This window comes from Equus asinus, chromosome 3 (assembly GCF_041296235.1).
Source record: "Equus asinus isolate D_3611 breed Donkey chromosome 3, EquAss-T2T_v2, whole genome shotgun sequence".
Classification (NCBI taxonomy): domain Eukaryota; kingdom Metazoa; phylum Chordata; class Mammalia; order Perissodactyla; family Equidae; genus Equus; species Equus asinus.
In genome coordinates, this window is record NC_091792.1 from 34,533,291 (window position 1) to 34,561,201 (window position 27,911).

Sequence of the window (27,911 nt, forward strand, 5' to 3'; positions counted from 1 at the left end):
TCTTAGCTCAGCTGTTGTAGCACAAAAGCAGCCATAGATAATGTATAAGCTAATGAGTGTGGTTGTGTTCCAGTAAAACTTTATCTATGGATACTAAAATTTGACTTTCTTTTATTTTTTTACCTGTCATAAAATTTCATTCTTCTTTTGATTTTTTTCTAACCATCAGAAAAATGTACAAGCCATTCTTAACTCATTTACTACACAAAACATGCAGCAAGCCTGAGTTAGCTTGCAAGCCACTGTCTGCCCACCTCTGCTCTAAGAGAAAAAGAGAAGACAGAAATGACCAATATCAGGAATCAAAGAGGCAACATTCTGAAATCCCTCAGATATTTAAAGGATGAATATTGTGAACATTATGACCCCAGATTTGACAACTTAGATGAAATGGACAAATTCCTTGAAAAACACAAACTACCAAAGCTCTCTCAAGAAGAAATAGACAACCTAAATAGCCACTATATACTAAAGCCATCGAATGTGCAGTTTAAAACTTTCCCACAAAGAAATCTCCAGGACCAGATGGCTTCAATGGTGAATTCTACCAAACATTTAAAGAAGAAATATTATTAACTACGTGAAAACTCACCCAGAAAATACAAGAGGAGGGAAAATTTACTAAATCACTTTATAAAATCAGCATTAGCCTGATAGCAAAACCAAATGAAAACGTCATAAGAAAACTACAGAACAATAACCCTCACATACGTAGACAGACACAAAACTCCTTACAAAATGTGAGCTAATTGAAGCCAATAATATACAAAAAGGATAATACATCACGACCAAGTGGGGTTTATTCTAGGAATGCGAAGTTGCTTTGAGATTTGAAAATTGATCAAGGCAATTCACCCTATCAACAGACTGAAAAAGAAAAAAAACATATGATCATTTCAATAAATGGGAAAATAGTATTTGACAAAATTCCACATGTATTCATGATAAAAACTCTCAGAAAACTAGAATTGATAAGACTTTCTTCCATCTGATAAAGAACACCTTTATCAAAAACTGACTATCACACTTAGTTGGAAAAGACTGAATGACTTCCCCCTAAAATCAGGATCAAGGTAAGGATGTCTACATTCCCTACTACTTCTAACCAATGTTGGCCTGAAAGTCCTAGACAAGCAATAATGCAAGAAAAAGACATAAAAGGCATACAGATTGGAAAAGAAGAAATAAACCTATTTATGAACAAATTATATGATCTTAAAAACTTCCCATCACTCCCTAAAAAGACTACAAGAAATAATGAGTTCAGCAACATTGAAGAATATGAAGTCCATACATAAAAATCAATGTATTTCTATATACTAGCAAGGAATAATTTTAAATTGAAATTAATAAAAATGCCATTTACAATAGCACATCAAAAATATGAAATATTTGAGAGAAAATTTCAAAGTCCTAAATAGATAGACATATATGTATTGGAATCCTACATTAAGATGTCAAATCTTGGGGCCGGCCCTGTGCCCGAGTGGTTAAGTTCTCATGCTTTGCTTCAGTGGCGCAGGATTTCGCCGGTTTCAATCCTGGGTGCGGACATGGCACTGTTCATCAAGCCATGCTGAGGTGGCGTCCCACATAGCACAACCAGAAGGACCTAAAAGTAGAATATACAACAACATACTGGGGGGGTTTGGGGAGAAGAAGAGGAAGAAGAAAAAAAAGATGGGCAACAGATGTTAGCTCAGGTGCCAATCTAAAAAAACAAAGATGTCAGATCTTCCCAGAATGATCTATAGATTTAATGTAATCTCAATCAAAATCCCTGCAGGAATTTTCGTAGAAAATGACAAGATGACTAAAATTTATTTGGAAAGCTTTTTCTTGAAAAAAAAAAGAAAATAACAAAGTTAGAAAATTCACACTACTTTATTTCAACACTTCGTATAAAGTTACACTAATCAAGACAGTGTGGTACTGGCTTAAGGACAGATACCTAGATCAATGGAACAGGATAGAAAGTCCAGAAACAGATCTTTACAGATATGGTAAATTGAGTTTGGACAAGGGTGCTACAGTAATTCAATGGGGAAAGGATAATCTTTTCAATAAGTGGTAACTGATATCTATATGCGAAAAAACAAAACAAAACAGAACTTTGACCCTTACCTCACACAAAACATAGATACATCTATATAAACATATATACACATATAAAAACCTTATATAAAATGTAAGTTGGAATAGATCATAGACCTAGATGTAAGAGCTAAATCTATAAAACTTCTAGAAGAGAACACAGAGAAAATCTCTGTGACTTTAGGTTAGAACAACATATTTCAGATAAATCATAACTCTAAAATTAAAAAATGATAAACTGGACTTCATCACAACTTAAAACCTCTTTCCTTCAAAGATTTGTTAAGAAAATAAAAAAGCAAGCCACAGATTGAGAGAATACAATTGCAAAAGACATATCTAATAAAGGACTTGTATCCAGAACACACTATAAAAATTCTTACAACTAAATAATAAGAAGACAATCCAATATAAAATTGCAGTAAAGATTTGAACAGACACTTCTGTGGATACTTAAAGACTCTATGGCCTTATCTGCCATTCAAAAAAGATACCCTTGTTTTACACTTATTTAAAGATGATAAAGATATCATGTTGTTTCAATTTAAAATCATCATAGAGACATCTGTGAAATACTAGAAAAAGTACTGATAATGAAGTCAGAGGACCTGGTTTCAAAACAACTTGGTCACATACACAGCCATGATAACTCTTTAAAAGATCTCAGTTTCTTCACTATATTAAATGGGAATAACAACATTCACTTCCTAAAATTTTTGTGAGGGTTAAATGAGATGGCAAATAAAAAACCCCTGGGTATTCCACAACCATATAAAGTAAGGCCCAGTGAGCCTTCATTATACGAGTGTTCATTCTTCAAGTCCCTGTAGGACTAAGGTCGTACATCGAAACAGGAGACATCATAGCAGGAGAAGGTTCGCTAACAAATTGATCATTCCTAAAACGATCCCCAAGAAAATACTTTCCCTTCCCACACTCAGACCTCAACTACTTCACATTAACATCTGTCTCCGTACTTCAGGTTTGTATGGTCTACTCTCATGATTGTACAGTATTTTGAACACCTGATAATATTTCACAAATAAAACACAAATAGGTTGCTAAATATAACTGCAAGTCCTACAGTGATGCAGGATTTCATTAAGTCAATGAAATCAGAACAACATCAATAACAAGCAATTAACAAATAAATGACAGGATAGGTGCTTAAAAGAAGAGTAATCAGAATATTTTTTTAAATGAGAGCACCTGTGAAAACTGAAGAAGCCTAAATTCTCTTTGCAAATTTGTACCTTTATGACTGTGTTGCAAAAATAAACAAGAGGGGAAGATGTGATATTGTGTCATCACACAATTTTCTTGGGAAAATTACATTGATCCCCCATCCTCTAAAACAACACGATTCTTTCTTCACCCACTCCAAGAATTAGTGAATAGTACAATATAACCTGAATTTTGTTAAATGAGTTATAAAATAAGCTTATTTACAGTTTCATTTTCTCAAAATAAAAGCTAATTACACATATTTTTCAGTAGTTATCACTAAATGCTAATTCACTTTTTAAAGTTAATTGACTGTATAATTTGCCATTGGATAATGTGAAATCTTCTCTTTTTTTATTCTAGTTACTCAAATTTTTATAGAGGGCAGAATAGAGCAATTCCTTTTATTTCCTGTAAAAGCATAGCTGAGATTTAAAAAAAAAGATTCAATGTGTTACATTCAACAGAATGTGATCTTAACTGTCTACAAGTAATAGAGTAATACAGGAAGAAATATTAGAGAATGTCTTCCCAATTTCCTAATTTTACATATAAGGGTTGGACAGAAGCCCAGTGTGGGAAGTGACTTGCTCAAGACCACACAGTTTCTGGCAGTGGCCAAGTCAGGATCACAAGGAAGAGCTCCCAAACACTCTCCTTCTCTAGATCGTTAATCTCTACTTGACTGTAACATACTATGTAGATAAGATATATGCGAATATCAGAAATACAAGGAAGGGAAATTGTATAGACACACTAAAACGTAAAACACTAGTCAGCAAGCAGTGAAGCACTAAATCAACTTCAAATTTTTATTAAGGCTATCCCTCCGTTAGTGATTGAAGGTATATTAGCTTAGTGGGCCATGCAATAGCTGTAGCACTACAACTAATGGACTGCCAAGAGATGATTTAATAAAGAGGCCCAGCTGAACAACGGTGTATAAGTAACTCTGACAACCTGAGGCTTTCTTCCGGTCAAACGTTTTCTATCTGTAAGTGACTTTCTCTAAAAAAATTACGTGAGAAGATACTCTCAGAAGGTTTCACTGTAATAACAGCAGCCGAAACATTCTTATATAAGTTCAGATTCTCCAAGATCTTAAGATGTGATTAAAAAAAAAAGCTTGAAGGTCTTGTCCCCAGATCCTTCTACAGGCACCATTTATAACATGGTAAGAGATCTAGTTAAACACATTCAGCAACTACAATGTGTATTTCTTTGGTTGAAGTAAAATAAAGAAATAGGGCAACTTTTTAAATGCTGCCCTCAAGATTTTACTCTAAAATATGAGCACTAGAAATTGGGGCAAGGGAGGTTGAAATAAAAATATTTATTAAACACACATTTCTATAACATATCACGTGGACTCCTCATCTTTACAACATGGACTGACTTGTTTTGAGAAGAGAAAACAAAAGTAGTATGGGGAGAAAACTATTAAACGAGCAAAGATTTTTAAAAGTAATAATGCATATGATTGATGAGAGTTCAGGGAAAAGGTGCCTGTACATCCTTCATAACCTTGCTGGAAGTGTAGCAATAAGCAGCAAAACCTTAAAAACATCCATGCAGACCCTTTGACACAACAATTCCACTTTTAAAAATTTATCTAAGAAAATAATACAGATTCAAGAAAAGACTTATCTAAAAAGATCTTCATCACAATGTTATTTTTTAGGAGCAAAAATTATCCAGGGCTGAAATAAATCATTGCACATTCATACATGAGAATAGCAAGTAGTCTTTAAAAAGAATGTTTTAGAACACTGTGGAGACATGTTCACCAATACTATTAAGTGGACAAACAGGATTACAAAACAGTATGCATTATATGATCTCATTTTATATTTAAACATGTACAAATAAAAAGGTCTGGAAGATACACATATAAATATCAATATGGTTATCTGACCCCAGCGGGATTATGGTATTTCTTTGTTTTGCTCACCTATGTTTTCTAGATTATCCACTAGGAATACATACAGCTTTTGTAATAAGAAAAAAATAACATTAAAACATTTTTAAACAATTTTTTTAAATTCAAAATTTTTTAAATTCAAAATTTTTAAATTCGAGAAAATAAAATTTTACACCATCATTCTGGAATATTGTAAGTGACTGGGAGAGGCCACAATACAATGTGCTTTAAGATAGGTAAGCCTTTCCCTTGACGTGCCATTGGTCAAAAATTATGTTTACGTCATAATGTGGACATAACCCAAAAGAAAAAAAGTCAAGTATAGCAGTAATTTTATGTTATTAGAAAAAGAACCCATGACAGCCATTATCAATTTTGGGGAAATTAAATTGCAAATAAATGAAGACATTTATGTGGAACAGTTTTAGGTTGCAAGCAAAATGAACGAGAGTTTAAAGCCACAGTTAGTTTCTTAGGTAAAAACAGAGTTTTTATTTCCTTTAAAACAGAGTTTATTATTTACTCATTTAAAAAACATATTTCCTTAACTACCACTTGCAATGGCACAAAGCTGAAGAACTTTGTTCCAGATGTAAAGTCATATTAATGATTCTTTTTTAAGGATGCTGGATTTCTTGCAAAAAAAAGACAGAGCTTCCTATCTGAATTTTCACATGAAATATTTCTACTAAGAGAACATTTTAAAAGACTTTGAAATTTGTTTTTTAAAAAATTATCTATTTATAGAGTCCAATAAAATATTAAGTAGCCATTGTGTGTTACTCTCACACACACACACACACACTCTAGCAGCGGTTTGTGCATCACATCCATGGTATGACATTCAAAACAGGTTAATGAAGTAAATATTTTGCTCTTCTAGACACAGTTGAATATAAAGAAATGTCTTAAAAATAGGGATAATACCTTGGCATTTAAAACTGTGTTTGGATCACCTTAAAATAAATTGATTTAAAACATATTCCTAGGAAATTTTAAGAATAAAATAAGGCTTACAGGCACAGTGTTATTCCAGTAGCCTTTTGAAAAACTGTTTTCAGATTCAACATCAAATAATCCCAATCACTGAGAGATGACTGCTTAACACTTTTTAAAAACCTTAATCTCAAGTTTTAGTATTCTTTAGAAATTAGGAAAAAATAAGGCATTTGTTTTTCTTTCATCGCTACTCTTTATTTTCATTAATACAGTGAAGTTGTCATATAAAAAGCACTGCTTAAATATGAATCATCTATGCACAAAGTGCCTATTATATCTAATTATTCATAAGACACCCCTTTGGCCAGGATGCTGTAAGGAAGATTGAAGCATCAGATAGATGACAGTTGGATTGAAAGGCCTCTGTTGCCACTTCCTTCCCAATCATTCTCTGCAATTCTTAAAGATCTCAGTTTTACTGAAGTCTTCACCAGATACCAAGTGAGTTAACATGTACTGAAAGACTCTTTAAGAATATAAATGAGGAGGTTACTCAAATCAGCCTTCCTTCTCTAACCACAATTAGCTTAAATTCAAGATCCAAACTGTGAACATAGTTTGAGGATTTTTCTAACATGTCCTTTAACCTGCTTCCTCCTTTTCTCTTCTGTGTTTCCTTCATCTTTCTAATCTTAAAGTTGAAAGGGGTTTACATTTTTTTAGAAAAATATGGATGCTTTTTAAAAGTGTATTCCCTTAACTCCTCCTTACATCTACTTTCTAATCCCCAACTCACTTAATTAAATTCAGCGTGAATTTAAATTGCAATTAACCTCTTTTGAGGGATTACATGTTCTAATCACAATTATGCAGTGGATATTTGAAACACATATTTTGTTATATTATCTGAAATGCAAATTGCAGTCCAAAAATGATGTTTAACAAAAATGTAGAGTACTGAAGATTTTATTATGGAACCTGAGGGACTAGAAATAAGATTAAAAAGAGTAAAAGCACTGATACAAATACAAAAACAAATTGCTTCACCTCCAAAACCCCTGGAAATGGCCCCACTTGGCTGCCAGTTAACTGAGCTTCAGCACAGTTTCAAAACAGCCTTCCAAGAGTTTTCATTAACCAAACTGAATTTCATTTTTTCCCCTAGATCAGTAGCTCACAGTCTTAAATGAGACATGATGCATAAAATTCTATAATAGCAGGAGACAAAACCTGTTTTTCTGACCCAGGAATTTATAATAAAATGACTTCTTTTACTTTACTTTTCCTTCAAAATAGCATTTCATAAGCAGAAGAAAAAAAGCTGACATGTGTTAAGTATCTTCTACAAGCCAGATAACAAGTGCGATTTCACTTAATCCTCAAAATAACCCTATGAGGTAAGTATAATTCTATTTTGTAGATGTGAAAAATAAGCCTCAGAGAAGTTAAGCAGTTCAGAGAAATAAGCGAAATAAATCAGTGGTGAAATTGGGACTCTTAAACCCAAGCTCTTGTTGTAAAAGGACAGTATCCTAAACGTGAGACGTTAGGAGGAAAGGTTAGGACAGCGTACCTATTTTCAATTTGCTATCATAGCTATAATCCTCTCAAACAGGCTGCTGGGATTTCGATGGCCTCACAAGACACCTTCATCTCTGGTGGTAAGCTTGGATAGAATGCTTCAAGAAGTTTCCCTCTTGGGGCTCGCAGGGCTCTTTCTGCAAATCCAAGTTCTTGCTGAGAGCCAGGCTTACTCTACCATCTTCTCAATCAATGTCTGGCAGTCAGGATGGGCTTTAGCATGAAGTAAAGATCTGCTTTATTAATCTAGACCCAGCTTCCTTTTGGTAACTTTCCTTTTTTATCTCAGGGTCTGTTTGTACTTCTCAGATTGTTAGTTCCAAGGTAAAAGTAGGACTAGGTAGGCTAGTTCTCACTTTTTCCTTTGAGATAATACCAAGTTATTAAACTGCCAACCCAGTCAATCCTGAAAAGCAGGGTTTAAAAAGACTCGTTAGCATAGCTTTTCTCTCATTTATCCATGATCCATCCTCCTAGATCTATGTGATATGATTACACTTAATGTAACACAACCTCCTGCACAAGAATAGATATGGACACATTCCAAAGGCTGGAGGGAGGCAGCTTAGACAAGAGGACTGTTATTTCAGTACATAGTTTAACACCTAAAATAGCCATAAGATATGCAGGCAGTAGAGGGCGCTAGATTTAGCTTACCTGGGTCTAAATACAGCTGTGCAGCTAAAGGACCTCAAACAACTTTAACCATTTCAAGCCTTTGTTTCCTCATCTCAAAAATAGGTGTAATGTTAGTATCTACTTGTAAGCATTTTGTGAGAATTAAATGAGATAATTCATGTAAAGCATTAGCATAGTAAGCAATAAATATTAGCTATTATTAACTATATCATCATCACATTAGTCATTAGAGACTAAGACCAAGATTATCCACACCTTCGTATTCCCAATTACTATGTACAGGTACCAAAGCCAGACTATGAAGAACGTTAATAGGAGAAGAATTGGTTCATTTGAAATATGGTGATAAAGAAAGCTCTACAGATACCCTGGACTGCCAGAAAGACAAACAAGTGGGTCCAAGGGCAAATAAAGACTAAACGATTGCTGGAGGCAAAAATGATAAAACTGAGGCTGTCCTACATTGGGCACATCATGAGAAGGCAGGCTCTTTGGAAAAGACAATAATGCTGGGAAAAGTAGAAGGCATCAGGAAAAGAGGAAGACCAAGTATGAGATGAATTGACTCCATAAAGGAAGCCATAGGCATGAGTCTACAGGAGCTGAGGAGTGCTGTTGAGGACAGGATGTAGTGGACATCACTCATTCATAGGGTCTCCAGGAGTCGGAGCTGACTTGATGGAACGTAACGACAAGGTGGTGAGAACCATTAATCAATGAGCAGCCAAATTAGGAACCTAGAAATAGAGATAAAATTTCTGGTAAATGTGGAAAAATAGAAAAAAAATAAACATTTTAAGGTGGGAAGAGGACAGGAGGATAGCTATTGGGGTGTGAGGCCAGCCTTTTAAAAAATGCAGTGTTCATTTTTTAAAATATAATCCACTGTGATTTTAGAATCATAACCTGTTATGTAGAATTCTTTGCTAATATTTAAGAGATTTGTGAGACCTAGGAAAATATGCAACATTTTTTTTTCCTGAGGCAGATTTGTCCCGAGCTAATATCCGTTGCCAATCTTCCTCTTTATCTATATGAGCCACTGCCATGGTATGGTAACTAACAGACGAGTGGTATAGGTCTGCACCCAGGAACCAAACTCAAGCTGCCGAAGTGGAGCGGGCCGAACTTAACCACTGGGCCACCAGGGCTGGCCCTCAACATTTTTTTTTAACATCTTTGGGAGAAAAATCTGAAAGAAGTCCTTAAGGAAAAACAAACCTTTACGGAGGAATGGGTCCTAACATTTCTAATTAGGATAAGGGTTTAGAATAAAAGAATCATTTGGGGGTAATACTAAAGTTTCCTGAAAAGCAAAGGATGAATGGGGAACACAAACAGAGGGAGAACATAGTCACTGGAAAGGCTAACAGCTTCTAGAGGAGTGGAAACCAACCCCTCTGGCAAAATCTTTGCATCTTTCCTATAAAGTGCATCTCTTAACTCGGTCATCATTTCTCCAACTCTGGCCTTTCCTGTGCCTCTAACAAAATAACAAAGTAGGGAGGGTATAAAGAGGTGCAAATGGTTGGTGGAGGTAGTATGGTGGTCAAAAGAGGCGGAAGTTACCATTGGTGTCAGAGAGGTTGGAAAGTTAACTCAGTCAGCAGGTTTACAAAGCTGCCACAGGGCACATGGATAAAGCTCCTTGAAAGTAGGGCTAAGGAAAGGTAAGAGAAAACAAAGAACACTGCGATCCATGAATTTAAGTCTGAGTATTATCAACAAAATCAACCCAATTATTCAGTCAACAAGCAGGTGATGAATTCCTACTGTGTATAAGAAAGTGGGATTTATTTTTAATATAAGATGTGACCCCTGTGCTCAAGAACATTTCACCCTTTAAGGGAGTATAGGATGTGTCAAATCCAAAGCTACTTTAAAGAAAAACAGTCATTGGACAAATGTTTATTTACACCAAATAGACAACATAGATTTTCTTCCAAGTAGACTTCCTTTAAAACAGAGTTTCTTATTTGCACTGTGATGGGCTTTTTTCTATGTACAATGGCTACGTTTGGGACAGATGTAAAACTACGTTCTGATAACAGGCAGTGTACACAGCCTGCCCTGTCGGTTGGTAGAAGAACAAGGATGTAAAAAAGGTATAACCCTCTGACTATTTCTCTACCCATCTCATGGTCTTAGTACTTCCTCTAATGTTGTTTCTTCAAAGTCTTAACAATTTAACTATTGTTCAAATTTAACGCATTATTTAAAATGCCATTTTTAAGGAATGTGCTTGACTAGAGCTTCTCTTGAAATACTCCTAGGTGTATGTCACATTCTGCGATGTAGCTCAATACGTTACATATAGCTATAGACACACATACATATGGACATTCATGCACCCACATATGTAGTCATGCATATACATTTATATACACGTATATCCACATATCCCCCCACCATATATGTAAGTAACTAAATGAGTAATATGAAGACAGGTTATAAAAGAATTTTGCTATAACTACAAAAAAGGATTGAGTAGACAGACCTGGCTCCTTCTCCCTTTATTCTGTAAATGTAAAGTCAAATGCACAATTACCTTTTCAGGAAGGAGTCTCTTTTCTAATATAGCACAAGGTATCTAACTCAAACTTTAACAAAGTCTTCATTGGAATATTACAATGATTAGTAGTTCATTTTAAAATCATGTGGATTTTTTTTCACCAGATATATGACAACCAACCTACTACTCGATGGTGCCTATAACCAGACCCAATTTTCTGCATTTGCTGACCTTGAGAATCTCCCTGAAGTTCCTCCTTTTAAATCTGCAGAGCATAACTAGCGCAGGCTGGTCTGTTGGCATGGAATATGCGTTGATACTAATAACAATGACCACCATTTCTCATTTTCTCAATATATGCCAGTTACTGCACACACATCGTTTTTACATACATCATCTCATGCAATAGATGCAGTGCTAACCAAGTAAAAAACACAAGAGATATATTTAAAATAGTTCCGAGCCATATATTGCCATTTTAAATTAGTTTAAATAGATACGTGTATTAGAAACAGTTACACAAAAAGGAATATTTGGAAACATTCCCAAATTTAAGCATACACTAAATTTCTAGAAGCTGTCTAGAACACTGGTCAACTAGATTTTCTTTTCCATTAACTTTCTTTTTTAGCATTTGAAGTATAGCTTATTGTAAAACTAATTGTTTAAGAACATATCCTAGCATTAACCCTTTAAGTTAAATAAGGTCTACTCGAATATTTTTCTGTCTCAAATTCTAGTTGAAGCTACAGTCATTCCCATTTGGTGAGGCCTGGTCAAAAAACCTAGGAAAAAGATAGAAAATCTTCAATCCATTGAACATATAAACCATACATATTAAACTAATGGTCTAATAACTTAAAATTATAACTATTACAACAATTAAGGGTCATTGCTATGGCAAGTATTTATGAATACTCACTCTATGTCAGACTAAATGATTTATATTCATTATCCTCTCATTTAAAATTCATATTATACCCATTTTACACCTGAGGTAGATGAAAGGTAAAGTAAGTTATCTAAAATTGGATAGCTAGTAATTAGTAGAGCCAGGATTTCCACAGCTCGGTAGACGCCAGAGCCCACACTCCTTTCACTATGTTACGGTATCAATGTTAAAAACCTCAACTGAAAAAATTCTACTGCAATTTGAACCACCATTCATACCAAACTCATAAACCCAAGAAAACATCCCTCTGCCTCATCCAACCATTTCCTCATCTCCACCCCCACTCATTCCAAAAAGACAGCTTCATGCAGTTTTCTAAAGCTGCATCAAAAATAAAAGAAACAAAAATGATATCAACACAAAATATAAATCCTTCAGCATCTTAAAAAAAAACTTTTCTATAAAATATAGTGGAATAACTAAGGGATGAATATTAAAAGGTAATGAAGGTGCAAAAAAATGCACTACTGTCAGCACTCCACCTAGGTTACCAACGTGTTAGCGCCTCTTGGTTGAAGACTAATCAACCTAAATGCCTGTTTTGGAAAACATTTTCACGTACTGTATTCCAGTGTTAGGAAGGAGAGCAAGCCCAGAAATTAATTAACAAATGAGTGGTTTTACAGAGTGCTATGAGAAAAAGAACTTTCTAATAAACTTTCTCTCTATACTTGGAGTGAAATCTTCCTACAGATTTCCTTCCCTCATTTACATATCTGTGCAGCCCTATTCTTTTTTTTTTTTCCTTCCAAGCCCCTTTGCCCTTTCAATCATGAAGCATATTACTCCACTGTCAGTGCAAAGCAGTTCCTAACAACAGGGAACCCAGCTGGGATAGGAAGAGGGCAGCAGGCTCATGCATTAACATAATAATCCAACTGTGTTCCCATAGGCCCTTAGGGCAGACAGCATATTAGGTAGGCCTCCTGTGCAGACCCTGGTGGAAGCTGCCTGATCACCTGCCTATCAACCTGTGGCAGCTACAGCCGGCTCAATAGCACCAGCTCCTGCCAAGCAGTGGTGCCCAATTACCTTACTACAAAAGACAGAAATCCATTTTTCTATGTCTGTTTAATGTACTCAATGCATTTCCTTATTTACAATTTGAATCTACAGTTCTGCATCGTTTCCAGGGGATTGACTTATTGCCTTTTAACTTTTGAAAGTAGTCTAAAGGCCGTATCGCTGCAAGTAGGCAGGAATGAGACTGAAAACCAAATTTCAAATACAAAAGCCCAGGTTGGCAAAGCTAACTCCTTGGTCACTGGTTGTATGAAGATTCTTTCATTGATACAGAGGATCAGAAGTGTGAGGAAGACCTGAATGGCAGCCATCACTATTTCCTCAAGGGGACAAAGGTGGGGGGCAATCCTACACCAACGTCTTCTTGAAATGTAGTTTTTTAATTCTAATCCAAGCATATTCTAAGCTTCCCATAAAGCATAAGCTTTTGTGCATAGTGCACACTGATACCCTCACGTGGAAAGGGCGTGGATCACTACAACTGGCTGAAGGAGTAGAGAATCACAAAAGATAAGACAAAATTATTTTTTAAAATCTCAAATTATTATGGAAGACTCTTTTAAAAAAGACTGGTCCATTTGTATGTTTTTTTATTGTTTGTATGTATGAACTGCATGTTTTATTTTAATGCTGCTCAGTTCCTGGAGTCTTTGACTTGCTCCATGTGTGGTTTTCTTTCCAAGCCACAATACCTATCAAATAAGGAAAAGCAAAAGGGGTACATTCCACTGAAAACATATTATTTATACATCACACAAGATCATCTTTAAAACCCCAGAAACATATGTTTGAAATGATAATTCACTTCAGTGAATTAAACACAGTAGTGTCATTCCTTAATGAAATTTCCCCCTTATAAAGATTGCAAAGAAGGTACACAATATGACATTTAATTTAATATGGGAAAAAGTACTTTTAGAAGTATTCTAAATAATGCTACTTAAAAGAGTATGAGGCTACCAATATGGCCAGGGAAACTTTCTACTGATCAAATATTTCTTAAAAAAAGGAGTTCCTAGAAACGTTATATTCTGGGTTTTTTTTATGGCTATTTTAATAAAAAATGAATCCTCAAGTCAAACAAAAGTGCATTTATCTAACATTTCTATGAATTTTAAATGTTAGGGAACTAATACTATTATTTAAGCCAACCACCCTGACATGTTTTATATACATACTAATACTTAAGTATCAAGCACCATATCCGCACATGGCACTGATTTTCACTGTCAAGGTTAGATCTGGTACCTTAGCATTAATAGTTTGTGCATTACATTAACAGATGATGGTGACCCTTCAGGAACTTGTCAGTCCTTTGGATGACTTCCATACATACCAGACAGGGTTTTATATAAGGTAATACCCCCATTATGAACAAATTTGTTTGTTCTTTACTAAACATTCTGGGGAAAATCCAAGTAAAAGAGAAAAAAAAGCCTAAAAGATTTTTTTATTTTTCTATGAGTAAATTCTGAGCTATTTAATGGTTTCTAAACAATAGACTATAATATATGTTGATGAAAGTATAAATACAAAATACTAAACTCAATAATAAATATTAATGCTTATATATGTGTTAAGTTGCAAAATTATATACATCCCCTTCTTGATCTTTTGGGGATTCCAGAGGCTCTTTATTCTTCATAAATTCTTACATTTTGACAAAATGTAATGCATCTTCCAAGTCATTAAATACAGAAACTTGAGTTTTGATTAAAAAACAATAAACAACAGCCATGTTGTGACAGGATAAATGGTAGCCTAAACTTCACCATTTTAATTCCTTCCAAGGGTATGCTTCCACTCTAGGGTAAACAAAAGAAACGCATTTATATAAAAGAAATCTAGCTATTACATTAGTAAGAACTTGATTTTAACATGAATAGCAACTTACGCAGCTAGACTAATTTGGTCTCTAAAGGATGGTAGAGAAGGAAATAGGAGACAGAATTATAGTATCGTTTCTAGCATAAGCAATTCAATTTTGAATGAAGTTAAAATTAAAAAAACAAAAACTAAGCATAAATGAAGGAAAACGTTATTTCAAATTTAAGTGAGAGTAAATAGAAATAGACGACGTGAAAGAAATCATATGTATGTTTAAGTATGATATACCAGTTTTTAAATCTGCCCCCTGCTCTCCCCACAGCAGTTCCTTAAGCTGTATATTCCTACGTTTGAAATACATCACACCTTCATTTTCATTCTGCTAGAGGATGCCCTTCCCTCCAGAGAATTACCTAGAAAGGACCCTCTTCTCCCCATAGAAAACTATTTGATTCTTGAGGACTTTATCCACCTAGTTCAATTTGGTAGTATAGATATGGCTTCGGAGATGGTTTGCAGCTCGTATATTTTGACATTTCTGCCAAGAATAAGATTAAGTATGAAATATCGAAATTACACGTTAAAATAGATGCCATTTTACTTTGTTTCCTCCTGAATAGCCCTTCAGCTGTTGAGGCACATACATTTTTCCCCAGGCAAAATCCCCAGGCTAAAATAACTAAGCCTCATATCTTCAGGAAACCCAGCTTCCCAAACATTATTCTTAGGTATCTGATTATCTATCAGCTGTAGTTTCATCTCATATTTAATCATGTAAATCTTATTTGGAAAAGGAAAAATACTCCACTTAAAACATTTCTTTTCTGTCAACTGCTTACATGGATACAACCAATGACAATACTTAATTTTCTATTACTTCTTTTTTTAAATGTTGCTCTTTATTTTAGCATTAGAGTTAGAAGTCACAAGGATTCAAGAACTGATCATTTTTGTATTCAAAGAATAACTTTCCTTCCAGGACTGCCCTCTTGAGCAGCATGCTACCGCACATTTGCCACTGGGGAGAGGACCCTCCCATCTGCTAAAATCTAATCCCATCACTTCGAAACCTCGGACTCTCATGCAATTTAGAGTCAAAGACCACCATTTTACAGCAACAGATGTTCCAAAGGCCATTACTCCACACCTCAGATAAGGATAACTAGAACTTTAAATTAAAACGAAAGAAATGTAGCAAACAAGTAAAAGGTAAATAAATAAGTAGCTCTTAAGATCTTTCAAACCATCATAGATTAAAAAGAGAAGTTTAAGACTGTACACTTAACCTGAAAGCTTTTAAAATGAAGAGAAATTAAAATGCATATTGAGTCATCAAATTCTAACAAAGCCAACTTGATTTATATTGCAAGCATTTTTATTTAGCACATAATTCTATCACAAAAAGTTTATAGATTACTACTTCAATACCCACTCAAGTACTAAATCATTAAGCACTAAGTTATTAAAAGAATTTTTAAAAGAGATCTTAATTGCTTGCTCTTACAACTTAGCTCTTATTTCAAACCAGAACCCATCCTGGAAAGCTACAAACAGAATGCTGAAACATAATTAAGAACTAAAAGATGAAGAAAAAGAGAAACAAAACATGACAGAGTAGAGGAGGAGGTAATATAAAAAAGAAATCTATAAATAAGGAAGGTAGAGCAAATAAATAAAAAGCAGGAACCAGAAGACTAACACTCTTCACCTCCTTAAATTTAATAATATCTATTATTTTTAAAGCATAATTAAACGCCTTTCTGTACACAGTGTTGTGGGAAAGATGCCCCACAAAGAGATGATACACACAATAATGGTTCATAAAGTAAACGGGAGGGGAGGAGAAGGGATGAGGGAGAAGGGAAACGGAGAGAGAGAGAGAGAGAGAGAGCACCAGTATCCAATGAAGCAACCAAAGACGAACACACGAACAGGTCAGTGGCCAGCAACACTGGTAACTTCTGGAAGATAAAAAGAGGAGTCACCTTTTGGTCTTCTCCTTAGCAAATCCCTATTTTAAATGTGTGTGTGTGTGTACCCGAGCGTGTGTGTCTAAGAGTGAGGGGGAAAGGGAAGGCACAGGAGGAGTTCTCTGAAAGGAGGAAACGAGAACACGCCCCTGAACCACAATAGAAGGGAATGCTACTTCCACCACTGAACCTTACTCCTGGAACTGACTCTCATTCCCTCAGCCCAAATCTTGCTATATAACCAACTCCAAGGAATTGACAATAATACTGTGGTCCTAGGAGGTGTTTTGTTACGCTGAATAGTACTTGCTTAAAGTAAGTCATTAACTGGAGCTTAGAAATATTTATGGTACAGTGGTCATAAATGACTCAACTTGCATTCAAAACAGGAAAACAAAACCACACTCTTTGGTGATAGCAAATGGCATTGTTCGCAATGAGACAGCCAGTAACAGAAACACAGGTGTAGAGGGAAAACTCAGATCACCCTGTCATTGAGGTAACAGCAAATTCTGCTCTGAAAAAAAAAACAGTTGCCTCTCCAGTTCTTTATGCCAGAAGCCAATTTTAATCTTGCTTTAATACTAAAATCCAGAAACAAAGAGAAACATCGATTAACCCTTATAAACTGCTTCTAGGAGCTTCATTTTCCTCAAGGAGTTAAAAGAAGCCTTGACCACTACACAAAGAATATGAAATCTCCGTACCATATTGCTAACACATATCTCCAAGTAGGTTTTAAAACATTTTCACAGCTTTTATGCCAAGTTTACATTACTAGATGTTAAAGAATGTGTTCTAGCACTGAGAAGTGCTAAAGCTGTCTAATCACACTCTTGATAACAATGGTTTATGATTACATCTCAAGGAAAGCAGGAATAAGGCTTTTACACGATTTTGTTGTTACATGATGCTATTGAACAGAAACAAAACAAGTGGCAAAGCCAACCAAAATCTTTTGCTCTCTCTTTTGATATGCTCATCCAGAGGCTAAGACGTCAAAAGTTATAATTAACTTTTACCCATCCCTTGGAATAAATTCAGCTAAAAGTTTTTAGAGGCTTTAGGATTAAGACTAACTTAAAATAGCAAATGAATTCATGTTTTCCAAATGTGGATGTGTCTAAACAATGCAAAATTGTACCTCTAAAGCAAACAGGTAAAGGATAGTGAGAATTCTTCATTAGTATTTCATTATAAAACCAATGTGAAAAGAAAGAGGTCAACTATTAATAAGGTACAGATTTCCCACCACTGGGATTTGTTCTGAATTCATTTTAAGACCAGGAAGCTGTAATCTAAAAATCTCCACTCTAAAGCAGTTAAAAGTTGAAATAATAGTACTTTAAAAGTAAGGATCAGGGCTTTAAGAATAGCTCTTGGTACATATAAGCCATTCAGTTCCTGATCATTAATTTGTAATTTTAACTTAGAAGCACAATGTTCACTTATTTCACGATAAATGATCACACATTGGACAGCATATCTATCTGGATAAGAATAACAGCTCAGATTTCAGTCAAGCACATGAATTCCTTTCATTTCTCTTTTTTGGTATGTGCACTTCTCAAAACTACACAAAAGAAAACATATCAAAAGAGAAATATACTCACTAAAATTTAAGGTTACTCCAACAAAAGGGTTAATTAGAGAAACAAATTTTCTCAGACTGTTAATAATGGGAATGACACATACTATGTGCCCATAAGTAATTCTCAGGTATCTTTGATCTTCAGCCCCACGTGGTTTCTGTTGCCTACCGTAGCCTGGCCTCTGGGACTCTCTCAGAACCAGACATCTGGCTACTTTGTTGTTTTAGACTAATCTCCTCCCAGGAGAGCTCAAGAAATGACACCAGGCAAGGAGGGTCCTGGCAAGGGAAAAAACATTACAGTATTAGCAGATTTCTTTTCGAGTGGACGAGAGTATCAAAATTGTCTTCAAATTTCTACGGGGGTCTTAGGAGCTCTTCTGTTCTGTGGTTTTTACACTGGCATAATTTAAATAGGATGTATATATTATGTCTTTAAGGCCCATCAATCATCTTTAAGAATTCACTGAATGTTAATCATAGACTATTACAATGTGTAGGAGAAAGTTGTGGGGAAAAATACAAATCAGGTTAATTCTTCACCCATCTGTTAGGGTTGGGTGATGGCTGATAAAACAAAGATTTTAATTGTCAGCTGAAGGTTTACACCAAAATTGTGGGATAATGTCTAAGATTTGCAAATACAGCTGCATGCCTCCCATTACCCCAACTCCCTATCCTGTTTCTTCTGTTAACTGGGATTTTTGGAAAGAATCTTAGCTACCAATTTACCAGAAAGCTTTTATTAAAGAGTACTTCTGTAAAGTGCCTCTGAGGAAACCAAGCGGGAGCAAGAAATGATATAAGCTTTAAAACAAACAGTTAAGTCCAGGACAAAATGTTATTTTTGAAGTGACAAAGAACATCAATATTTTTCCCCAGGCAACAAATAATCAACATCTTAATACCTTTTTAGGGACTATCGTCCAATCCCAAAAATCTATACATTCTGAGAAAGAAAAAATAATTTACCATTTGTTACACAAATAGAATATAAGCCAAGTGGAATAGCTGTTTAATCTGTGAACTTTAATATTTTATCCTAAAATCACATTTTATCTATTTCTAATACATTCAGATAATATACGAAATCAAATGTTATACTACAATATAACATTTATGTTCTTAATACCGAGTGACAGAAAATTCACTGGATGGCTAAAATACCTAACGCACTCATCTCACATCTACTCTTGAAAGAAAGTCCTTGTTTCATGTTTCAATTGTCTTTAAAATATTAAAAACACATCACTATATAGTGACTTCTACCTTGTACTGTATTTTATAAGTTAATGATTCCAATATCCTATTTTATAATAACACTATATACTCCATTAGCCAGACCTGGTGGTCTAGTGGTTGGGATTCAGTGCTCTCACCACCATGGCCCAGTTTCATTTCCCAGTCTGGGAATCACACCACCCAGCTGTCATTTGTCATACTGGGGTGGCTGTGTGTTGCTCTGATGCCAAAAGCTCTGCCACTGGTATTTCAAATACCAGCAGGGTCACCCATGGGGGACAGGTTTCAGTGGAGCTTCCAGACTAGACAGACTAGGAAGAAGGACCTAGCCACCCAGTTCTGAAAAAACTGGCCATGAAAACCCCATAAATAACAGCGGAGCGCTGTCTGATAAAGCACTAAATAGTGAGAGGATGGCGCAAAAAGACCAGGCAGAGTTCTGCTCTGCTGTACACAGGGTCGCTAGGAGTCAGAGCCAACTCCATGGCACTAACAACAAAATACACTCTGTTAAAATCCATTATAATTTCCACTATAGATGAAAATCTTCTTCAGAAGATGAACATAAGGAAGACAATCTTAGGCAATAATAATTCATTTAGGATTAAATAGTTTGCTGAGTAAAGCAAAAGAATTATGTTACAGTGAAATAAGCCAGTCACGAAAAGACAAATGTTGTATGAGGTTTCTAAAGTAGTCAAATTCATAGAGACAGAAACATGAAAGTTGGTTGCCAGGGGTTGTGGGGAGGGTTAGCAGGCTGTCTTATGGCCTAAGATTTTGCTCCTCAAGCTCTAGCCATCAAATCAATATTCCAGTAAGCAGAGAGAAGAAGGAAAAAAGAAGGCTGTACCACCTACTTTTAAGGAGGGGTCTTGGATATGATATACAATACTTCCATTTACATTTCACTGGACAGAATTTAGGTACATGCCCACTAGAACACCAGGAAGTCTACTAAGTACAGTATTTAGTCGAGTGGCAGTGTGCCCAACTGAAAGTTCTGGTTCTGTTCTAAAGATGAAGAGGGAATGGATATTAGAAAGCAACCAGAGGTATCTGACACATATATTAAATAAATGAGTTTTCAAAAAAGGAGAAACAAATTCGTTACTATTACTGGTATCTGATTAATCTACTTCATATAAAAGAATAGGAATTATCAATAAATTACCATGATGAAAATAAGAAATTTAAAATTGGGCCAATTTGAGAAAATACAGTAATATCCAATTAAAGAGACAGACACAAGGAGTCAATTCATTTCCTTGCAACACAGTGAATTTCCTTTATTTCCTTAAGTATGAATTAAGTATTTACTAAATGAATGAATCAGGCAGATTCTCCCAATGAGTGTGGGCTTAGACTGAGTCAATGCAGAGACCAGAACATAACTTTAGGTATGGACCAAAGTCAATGATTTTCCATCACCCCACCCCATCTCTCCCACCATGGGGAAAAGAAATGTTGGAAAAGAAGTAAAAGAGTGAAAACCAGGATAACCAACTAATTCGTTCTAAGGCCCATCTCCCAGATCACATGAAGAATTACTCGTAGGAAGGAATTTAAGGAGTTGCTATGATTCAACTCTGACTGGAGATTTTAGAGAGTTATAGTTATAGACCAACTTCCTCTCAGCTGGCTAACTATCTCCTTGACTTCAACATCCAAACAAAGCTGCAGGGATTCATTTCAAGAAAACTTGGAAGCAGCACTTCAAAGAGTAGGTAGCTACCCACTTTTTAGGCCCAAAAAGTGTGTAAGAATAGCAGCAAGCTTTGGGATGGGTCTTGTAGTCATACAAAACAGGGTCAAACATTCCAGAGGAAGCTTCCTAATATCTTGGTGCTGAGGGTAGAATGCTTCATGGAGTCCCACAGACCCTGCAAAAACCTGCTATTCACAGAGCTGGTGTGGAGGGTAATCGCCTGTCTTAGAAAACCTTCAGAGACTACTACTGCCAGAGCAGAATGACCTCCCTGACAGCTTCTGGAAAACACAGTGCCAGGAAAGTACATACTTTTACCACTATAAGGCCAGGTTCAGGATTTGTAAACCTGAGATGTCCCACTCTGGGCTGAAAAATTTATGCCCAAAGGAAGAAACCACACAATGAGATGACAATGAGGACAATGAAAACAAAAGTGCCAGAGGACCAGGCAGGGACCTACTATATGAGTCTAGCTTGGTCAAGACCTGATTAGTGGAGGAACTAAAATTCACCAGAAAAGTGAGGTAGACACAATGATGAAAGAAAAAGAGAAGGACAAGAAAGAGAAAGCGAGAAGCTCAGAAGCCAAAAGCATAGATTTTAAAAATAAAAAGATAAAAAATGAAGAAGCTTTAAAAAAAATCAAGTAGACTATCATAGTATTCTCTCTTCTCAGCCCTATAAGCAGAAAAGAACTATGTGAAGCAACTTAGGCAAAGAAGAGAGAAAATGCTAAATGTTTTTTCGGGTATCATGATAAAAGTATGGTTTTCTAAACCAAGGTGGAAAATACCACATTTAACTCCTAACCCCCAAAGAAATAACACAACACTCAATAAGACAATTCAATACTCAACTAGAAACTGTAGGTCATTCAAATAAGCTGTTGAGAGAACAATGATTAATTTATGAACAATCAACTATATCCAACACACTTTCCAATCAACAAATATTTTAAAAGCCAGTCATTTAATAGAAGTAACATAATTATATAATGTTTTATAATTTGCAAAGCACGTTCACAAATGTTAATTTAATCATTTAACAAGATAACACTAAACAACATATAACTATTGCCAGGAAATATTTTATATAACCCAAGCAGTGGTGGGAAAAATGGGTATGTACTAATAGGGTTTCTAATATTGAAGTTAATGTTTTCTCATTATTTAAACAAATAACATTTAAAGAAAAAACATGCAAATGGTGTCTTACAGTTTCAGATACTGGAATAACATTTGCTAGAAAGGGATATATTTCCTGCTGTGTCCCTGGGTGGGAATGGCTTCCTGGTGGTAGAGTTTGTATCTGTGGCAGCAAAACAAATTCAAAACAAAAGGCCTCTTGTGTTTTTGTTTTGTTTGTTCTCTGTTTCGTTTTTTCAGATTCCATACATGAGTGAAATCTTAGGGTACTTTTCTCTATCTGACTTATTTCACTGAGCATAATACCCTCAAGTTCTATCCATGTTGTCACAAATGGCAAGATTTCATTCTTTTTTATGGCTGATAAGTATTCCATTGTCTATTTATACCACATATTCTTTATCTGTTCATCTATCAATGGACACTTGGGTAGTTTCCATATCTTGTCTACTGTAAATAATGCTGCAAGGAACATAGGGGTGCATAGGCAGTGGTGGTCTTTTCTTTTAACTCTACAACTGCCATGATGCAGGGCAAACAGGCTTAGCCTACCTGTGCCACTGACCCACCCACACCACCCAAGTGTTTGGTTATTCCACTCAGATTTTGCATCTATGGAGCACAGCAAAGCAATAATTCTGCCACCAACTCACTATAAGGAAGCAACATTTGCAGCTGAATTGTCAGGCACAAAGCAATTGCTTCCTCAGCCAGCCTGCACTCCTGCTCCCACGTGCCGGTAAGTATATTCTATCGACCAGGCCACTGGAACAGGATTTATGAGTAGTACCCCTTCCATCAGACCCATTCTTTTGGATCTTCCAACCACTTTCTTATCTTAACCCCCCTGCGGAGGCCTTTCAAAAAAATGACCTAATCACTGGGAGAGAACCTGAAAGCCTATCACTTCCAAGAACCAACTTTCAATCAGAACCCATGGGCCTGGCTCAAGCTCTAGGGACCTCTCCAGCCCCCTCCTTACTTACCCTTCTTGTTCATTCACATTTGCCTATTGTTTAAGCTCCTGCCAATTTTCCCCATTTCATTACCCATCTCTGTGAAAGCAGACTACATCAGATTCTCTTCATACTCCAGCTCCCCACTCCTCAAGATATTAGCTCAGTGCTCTGTAAGCTGCAAATGCTCAATAATTTGTTTTAAGCTAATATTACACTGACATTCATCTCTCAGAAAAATTTGAAGCCATCCGCTTATAACGAGGAGCCAACACAAGAACTAGGGATTCCTTCTTATCTGAATGATTTCTGGAGTTTTGTTGTTTTTGCTTGAGATATTATATAATAGGATGAAAGTGTCCTGGAGAAGGAGTCCTACTTCCCAGCTGTATGACTTTGGTCAAGTCACTTCACCTCTAACTTCTAATTTGACCAACTAAAAAAATTAGCATAATATAATACCAGTCCCATCTACTTCATATAATTGTTGGGAGTTAGAAAGAGACAATACAGGTAAAAGTTTTCCATAAAATATGTAAAATAATTTAAAATGTATTTCTAACAATAGGAGATGACCTACAGACGTATTCTCAAATAAATTTTAATTCTATATGTACTGAAACTTCCACAGAGAAATCACAATTTATTTTAAATAAAGGAAAGAAATTTTACCTCATCATTCATTGAAAAAAATTTATCAAATATTTATTAATGTCTTCTATGTAAAAATCATTTTTCCTGCATGAGATATTTTCTTGACTACCAAGTTTAAGATCATTCAAAATTAAGAGGGGAAGAAAACAGACTAAAAGTCCCATTCAGCTACTAAAATGTGTATGGTTTTCATCACTTAATAGGTTTGAAAATGCAAGATCAACCCTATAGAAGTCTTTTATTTCCTTCCAGGCAAGATCAACCATATAAAAGTCTTTTATTTCCTTCCAAGCATTAGAAGTCTTTTATTTCCTTCTAGGCATTATGCCAGCCATTTTGGAGGCTGCCACCATGTAAATGGCTGTGGCTGCTGATGCTTAGATGAAGGAGAATAGGTGTGAATAATTGAGAGAACCAAAAATATTATGAGACAGCCAATTATGTATCTCGATTTTTCTATAAAAGTTTATTTAACATAGGACAAAGTAAAACTTAATATGAATTATTACCTTAACAAGACATATTTAAATTGAGACACTGATAGGGCTAGATTTAAACAAATTCCTTCAAAAATATTAACATGTTTACTGTACCCTGATACATGCCAAATACTTCACTAGACACAGAGGATACAACTGTGAATAAGAAATACACATTCCCTGCCATCTAAGGAAAGCCGCAGGGAGACGCACAGACATTTACAATATCCTGTGCTATATGTGTCTTGATGGGGTATGTACTGCAGGGCCCAGACAGAGATGGGAGAACTTCCTGAAGGGGGGCTTGCAGTCAAGTAGAAAAATCAACACCCACACAACTTTGTGGGGATCATTTTTTACCAAACTACTGGCTTTTTGGTCTACTCTTACGTCAACCTTTATTTTTCTCACCTATGTAGTTCGGGCACTAAGCCATGTGGCGAGGGAGCACTTTTAGTGCCATCCATCCTACCTCCAGTGTTAACTGAGAGACTGGCAGTAAAGAGGAGGTTAGGAGCACAGGCATCGAAAGCACAGTGCCTGGGTTTACATCCTAGCTCTTCTTCTTTTGCAGTGTATAACCCTGCACAAGTTTCTTAATCTCTTTCTGGGTCAGTTTTCTCATCTATAAAGTGGGGATAATAACAGTACCTATCTCAAAAGGTTGTTAAAAGGATTAAAGGAATTAATATATGTAAAGCACTGAGAACAAGGATTGACACATATCATGCGCTATAAAAGCACCAGCTATTCTTATTTTGATGGCAAGAGCTTACCGTGATTGCAGCCATCTCTAACTGTGCGGGTTAGCAGCTAGCTACATCCTCTTAGGGTGGAGGAATTGCCCACAAAAGTTAAGAATGCTTCCTGGAATTGTGGATTGTTGTAGTCCTGAGTCATTCCACCAGCCTATTGTGCCCTTTTTTTTTTCCCAGGGCAGAAACTTGGAAAGTGCAGAAAAATGCTAGCATTTCTTCACATCCCTAAGAGGCTTTGTGAAGCCTGAGGTTAGACTTCTCCCAACCAACAAAAGACTCCTTTATTTAGCAAACAAGCTTCTAACTCAATTAACTTTTTTCCTCTTTCTCTATTGGTAATCAATTTATAATGAATTGGACCTGACGTTGTAAAACTTCATCAACCACAGGCAAAGTCTTTCTTAAAGTAGGCTCTTCGTTTACCCTCAGGAGTATTTCAAATACAATTTGAAAATAAAAAAATTTTAAAGGGAGCTACATAATTCCCCCAACAAAAATTCCATTTTTGGTCATCCACAAAAAGATAACACTAGAAACGAACAAAATTCATTTCTCTCTTTATAGACTATTTGAGCATAGTAGATCCTTTTTTAATTTTAATGCCAGCTCTCATTGTTCATATGAAAATGTAACTATGTAGCCCACCTTTAACAGCAAGTGTGCAAAGACACAGCAGAATAGTTGGTAATTAAAACTACTGTCAGGGAATTGGAAATATCAAACTTTGGAGGAACAAAAGGAATAAATGCATGCTAACAACTCCATTGCACAAATGCAATGAGTTCTTATGATGGCTTATTTTGACAAGGGCTTTTTGTAAAGTCAAATGAGAGTTCAGGCGTATCAGTCCCTGTTGTCCTTGATAAGGAGAGCCACAAAAGTTCACAAGCATTCTTCAGGCTAACTCAATATATGCTCAAAAAAGATTAGTACACATAAATATACAAATGCACTTTATCTCATACAGTCAATTTCTTAGACCGTTTTTCAGAATTAAACTATCATGGTCTGCCTATTTGAGAAAGTACTATACCATTTCCAAACCAGTGTGAACTTAACATAACTGTAATTAGACTGGAACTTTGTAATAACACTGTCTCAGAGTCCACGTCTGAAGGATCATTAAATGAGGAACACCATGGGGCATAAACTGTGAATAATTCCCACAATAAGCTCTCTTAACAGGATCTAAAATGTACATGCAATAGTGAGAAAATACGTCTAACCTAGATAGAACATTGTTCAATTCTATCCCACTTTATTCTGGTACAGTAAATATATGAAAAGAGCCTTGAAAGAGAGATTGAGAACATAAAGTTTTGGAAATTATTTCAATGTAAGTGACTTCATCATTGTTCTAAGCAACTCTGTTGGGACCATTACATGACTATGAGGAAACTGGAGTCATTCTCTAGCTTCCCCAATCCTCCTTTGCCACTTTTATTATGGATTTTCTTGTATTGCATTAAAGGGATACAAAGAAAAGCAGTTCCTGCAAAGAAAATTCAAACATTGCTTGGAGAGGCAAACATATGCAAAAATATCTATAAAATAATCTAAAAGTAAGGGTGAATGTCACAACAGGGGTATAAAAAAAGTACTCTTTTGTGGAGGGAAGAAAAGATTAATTCTGACGGGATATCCGCAAAGCCTTCTTGAGAGGGAAATGGCATTTGAGCTGGGCCTTGACTGATGCAGGGACTTCAAAAGGTAGATATTGGGGGATAAGCAGGTCTCTATTTTAGGAACAGACCAGTCAAGAAAGCTGACCACAAGCAGAGAAGAATTCATCAGGAACACAAAGTTCTCAAAGTTGTCTGAGGGCCAATACCAAAGGAATTGTCTGCAAATAACAGGAGGCCAAGAATCCTCCTGAGAATAGACCAAATGCCCAAAAGTTTGTCCAGAGGATCAGAGTTGCAGACTCACAAGGAAATATGGATGGCAGGTGTCCACTACACTCTAGGGTACTGTTTTTCAAACTGTGGCTCACAAAATCAATTTAGTGAATACTGATTGTAATTTCTTTTCCAAAATAGAAGAGAAGGAAGGAAAGTAGAAAGGTGGAGGAAGGCGGAGGAGGGAAGAGGAGAGGAAAGAATGTGAATTACACATTGAATAACTATACTTTGGAAAATTTTCAGTTTCTATCTGTGGGTTGTGTTTGAAAAAACAATTGAAAATCACTCATTTAGAGGGCCCTGAAAGTCCAATATCTTGGCGCTTGATTAGAATGCAGCTCAGTCCCACTCAATATATTCAGACCATTAGTTTGGAGCCAAATGTTCTTGGTCACAAATAATCTGCTTGAAAAATCTTATTGCACTAAGCAGGATGTTCTCATTAGTTACTTAGAAGTCATAGCCTGATGTCTTCATAAAGCAAGTAAAGTTTAAAAGGGTCATTTCCAAAGTTTGTAGCAATACAGTAAAGATTAAGCTTGATTCCTTGAGTCTGATAGATACTGAACACCTTCATATGAATGATACATGTATAATGCAATCCTCTTTTATGAAGCATATGATCTCACAGGGAGAAAAAGTTGAAAAAGCATAAAGATCTACAATGAATGCAATAAAGTAGATCATATTTCACCAAGAAACAAACAGCTTAACATGACAGATTACCTCCTCTCATTTATATAGGTCCGTTTACGTTTTTTCCTAAAATATTCTCATCTAAAACAACCCTGC

The 27,911-nt window shown here is 35.7% G+C and overlaps 1 protein-coding gene across 21 annotated transcripts in view; it reads right to left on the reverse strand.

The window, feature by feature from the left end:
* SLC10A7 (solute carrier family 10 member 7) overlaps positions 1 to 27,911 on the reverse strand; it is a 239,304-nt gene that overhangs the window by 183,007 nt on the left and 28,386 nt on the right. Inside the window, exon 5 of one of the 21 annotated variants that reach the window (XM_044767159.2) lies at positions 6,421 to 9,135. The exons of 18 other annotated variants lie outside the window; for them this stretch is intronic. In XM_044767159.2, the coding sequence (XP_044623094.1) occupies positions 9,112 to 9,135 (24 nt within the window). In that variant the 3' untranslated portion in view covers positions 6,421 to 9,111. Of the gene's footprint in view, positions 1 to 6,420; positions 9,136 to 18,423; positions 18,553 to 27,911 lie in introns of those variants that run through there. 2 more of the 21 variants (XM_070504861.1, XM_044767157.2) reach the window with 2 other exon arrangements.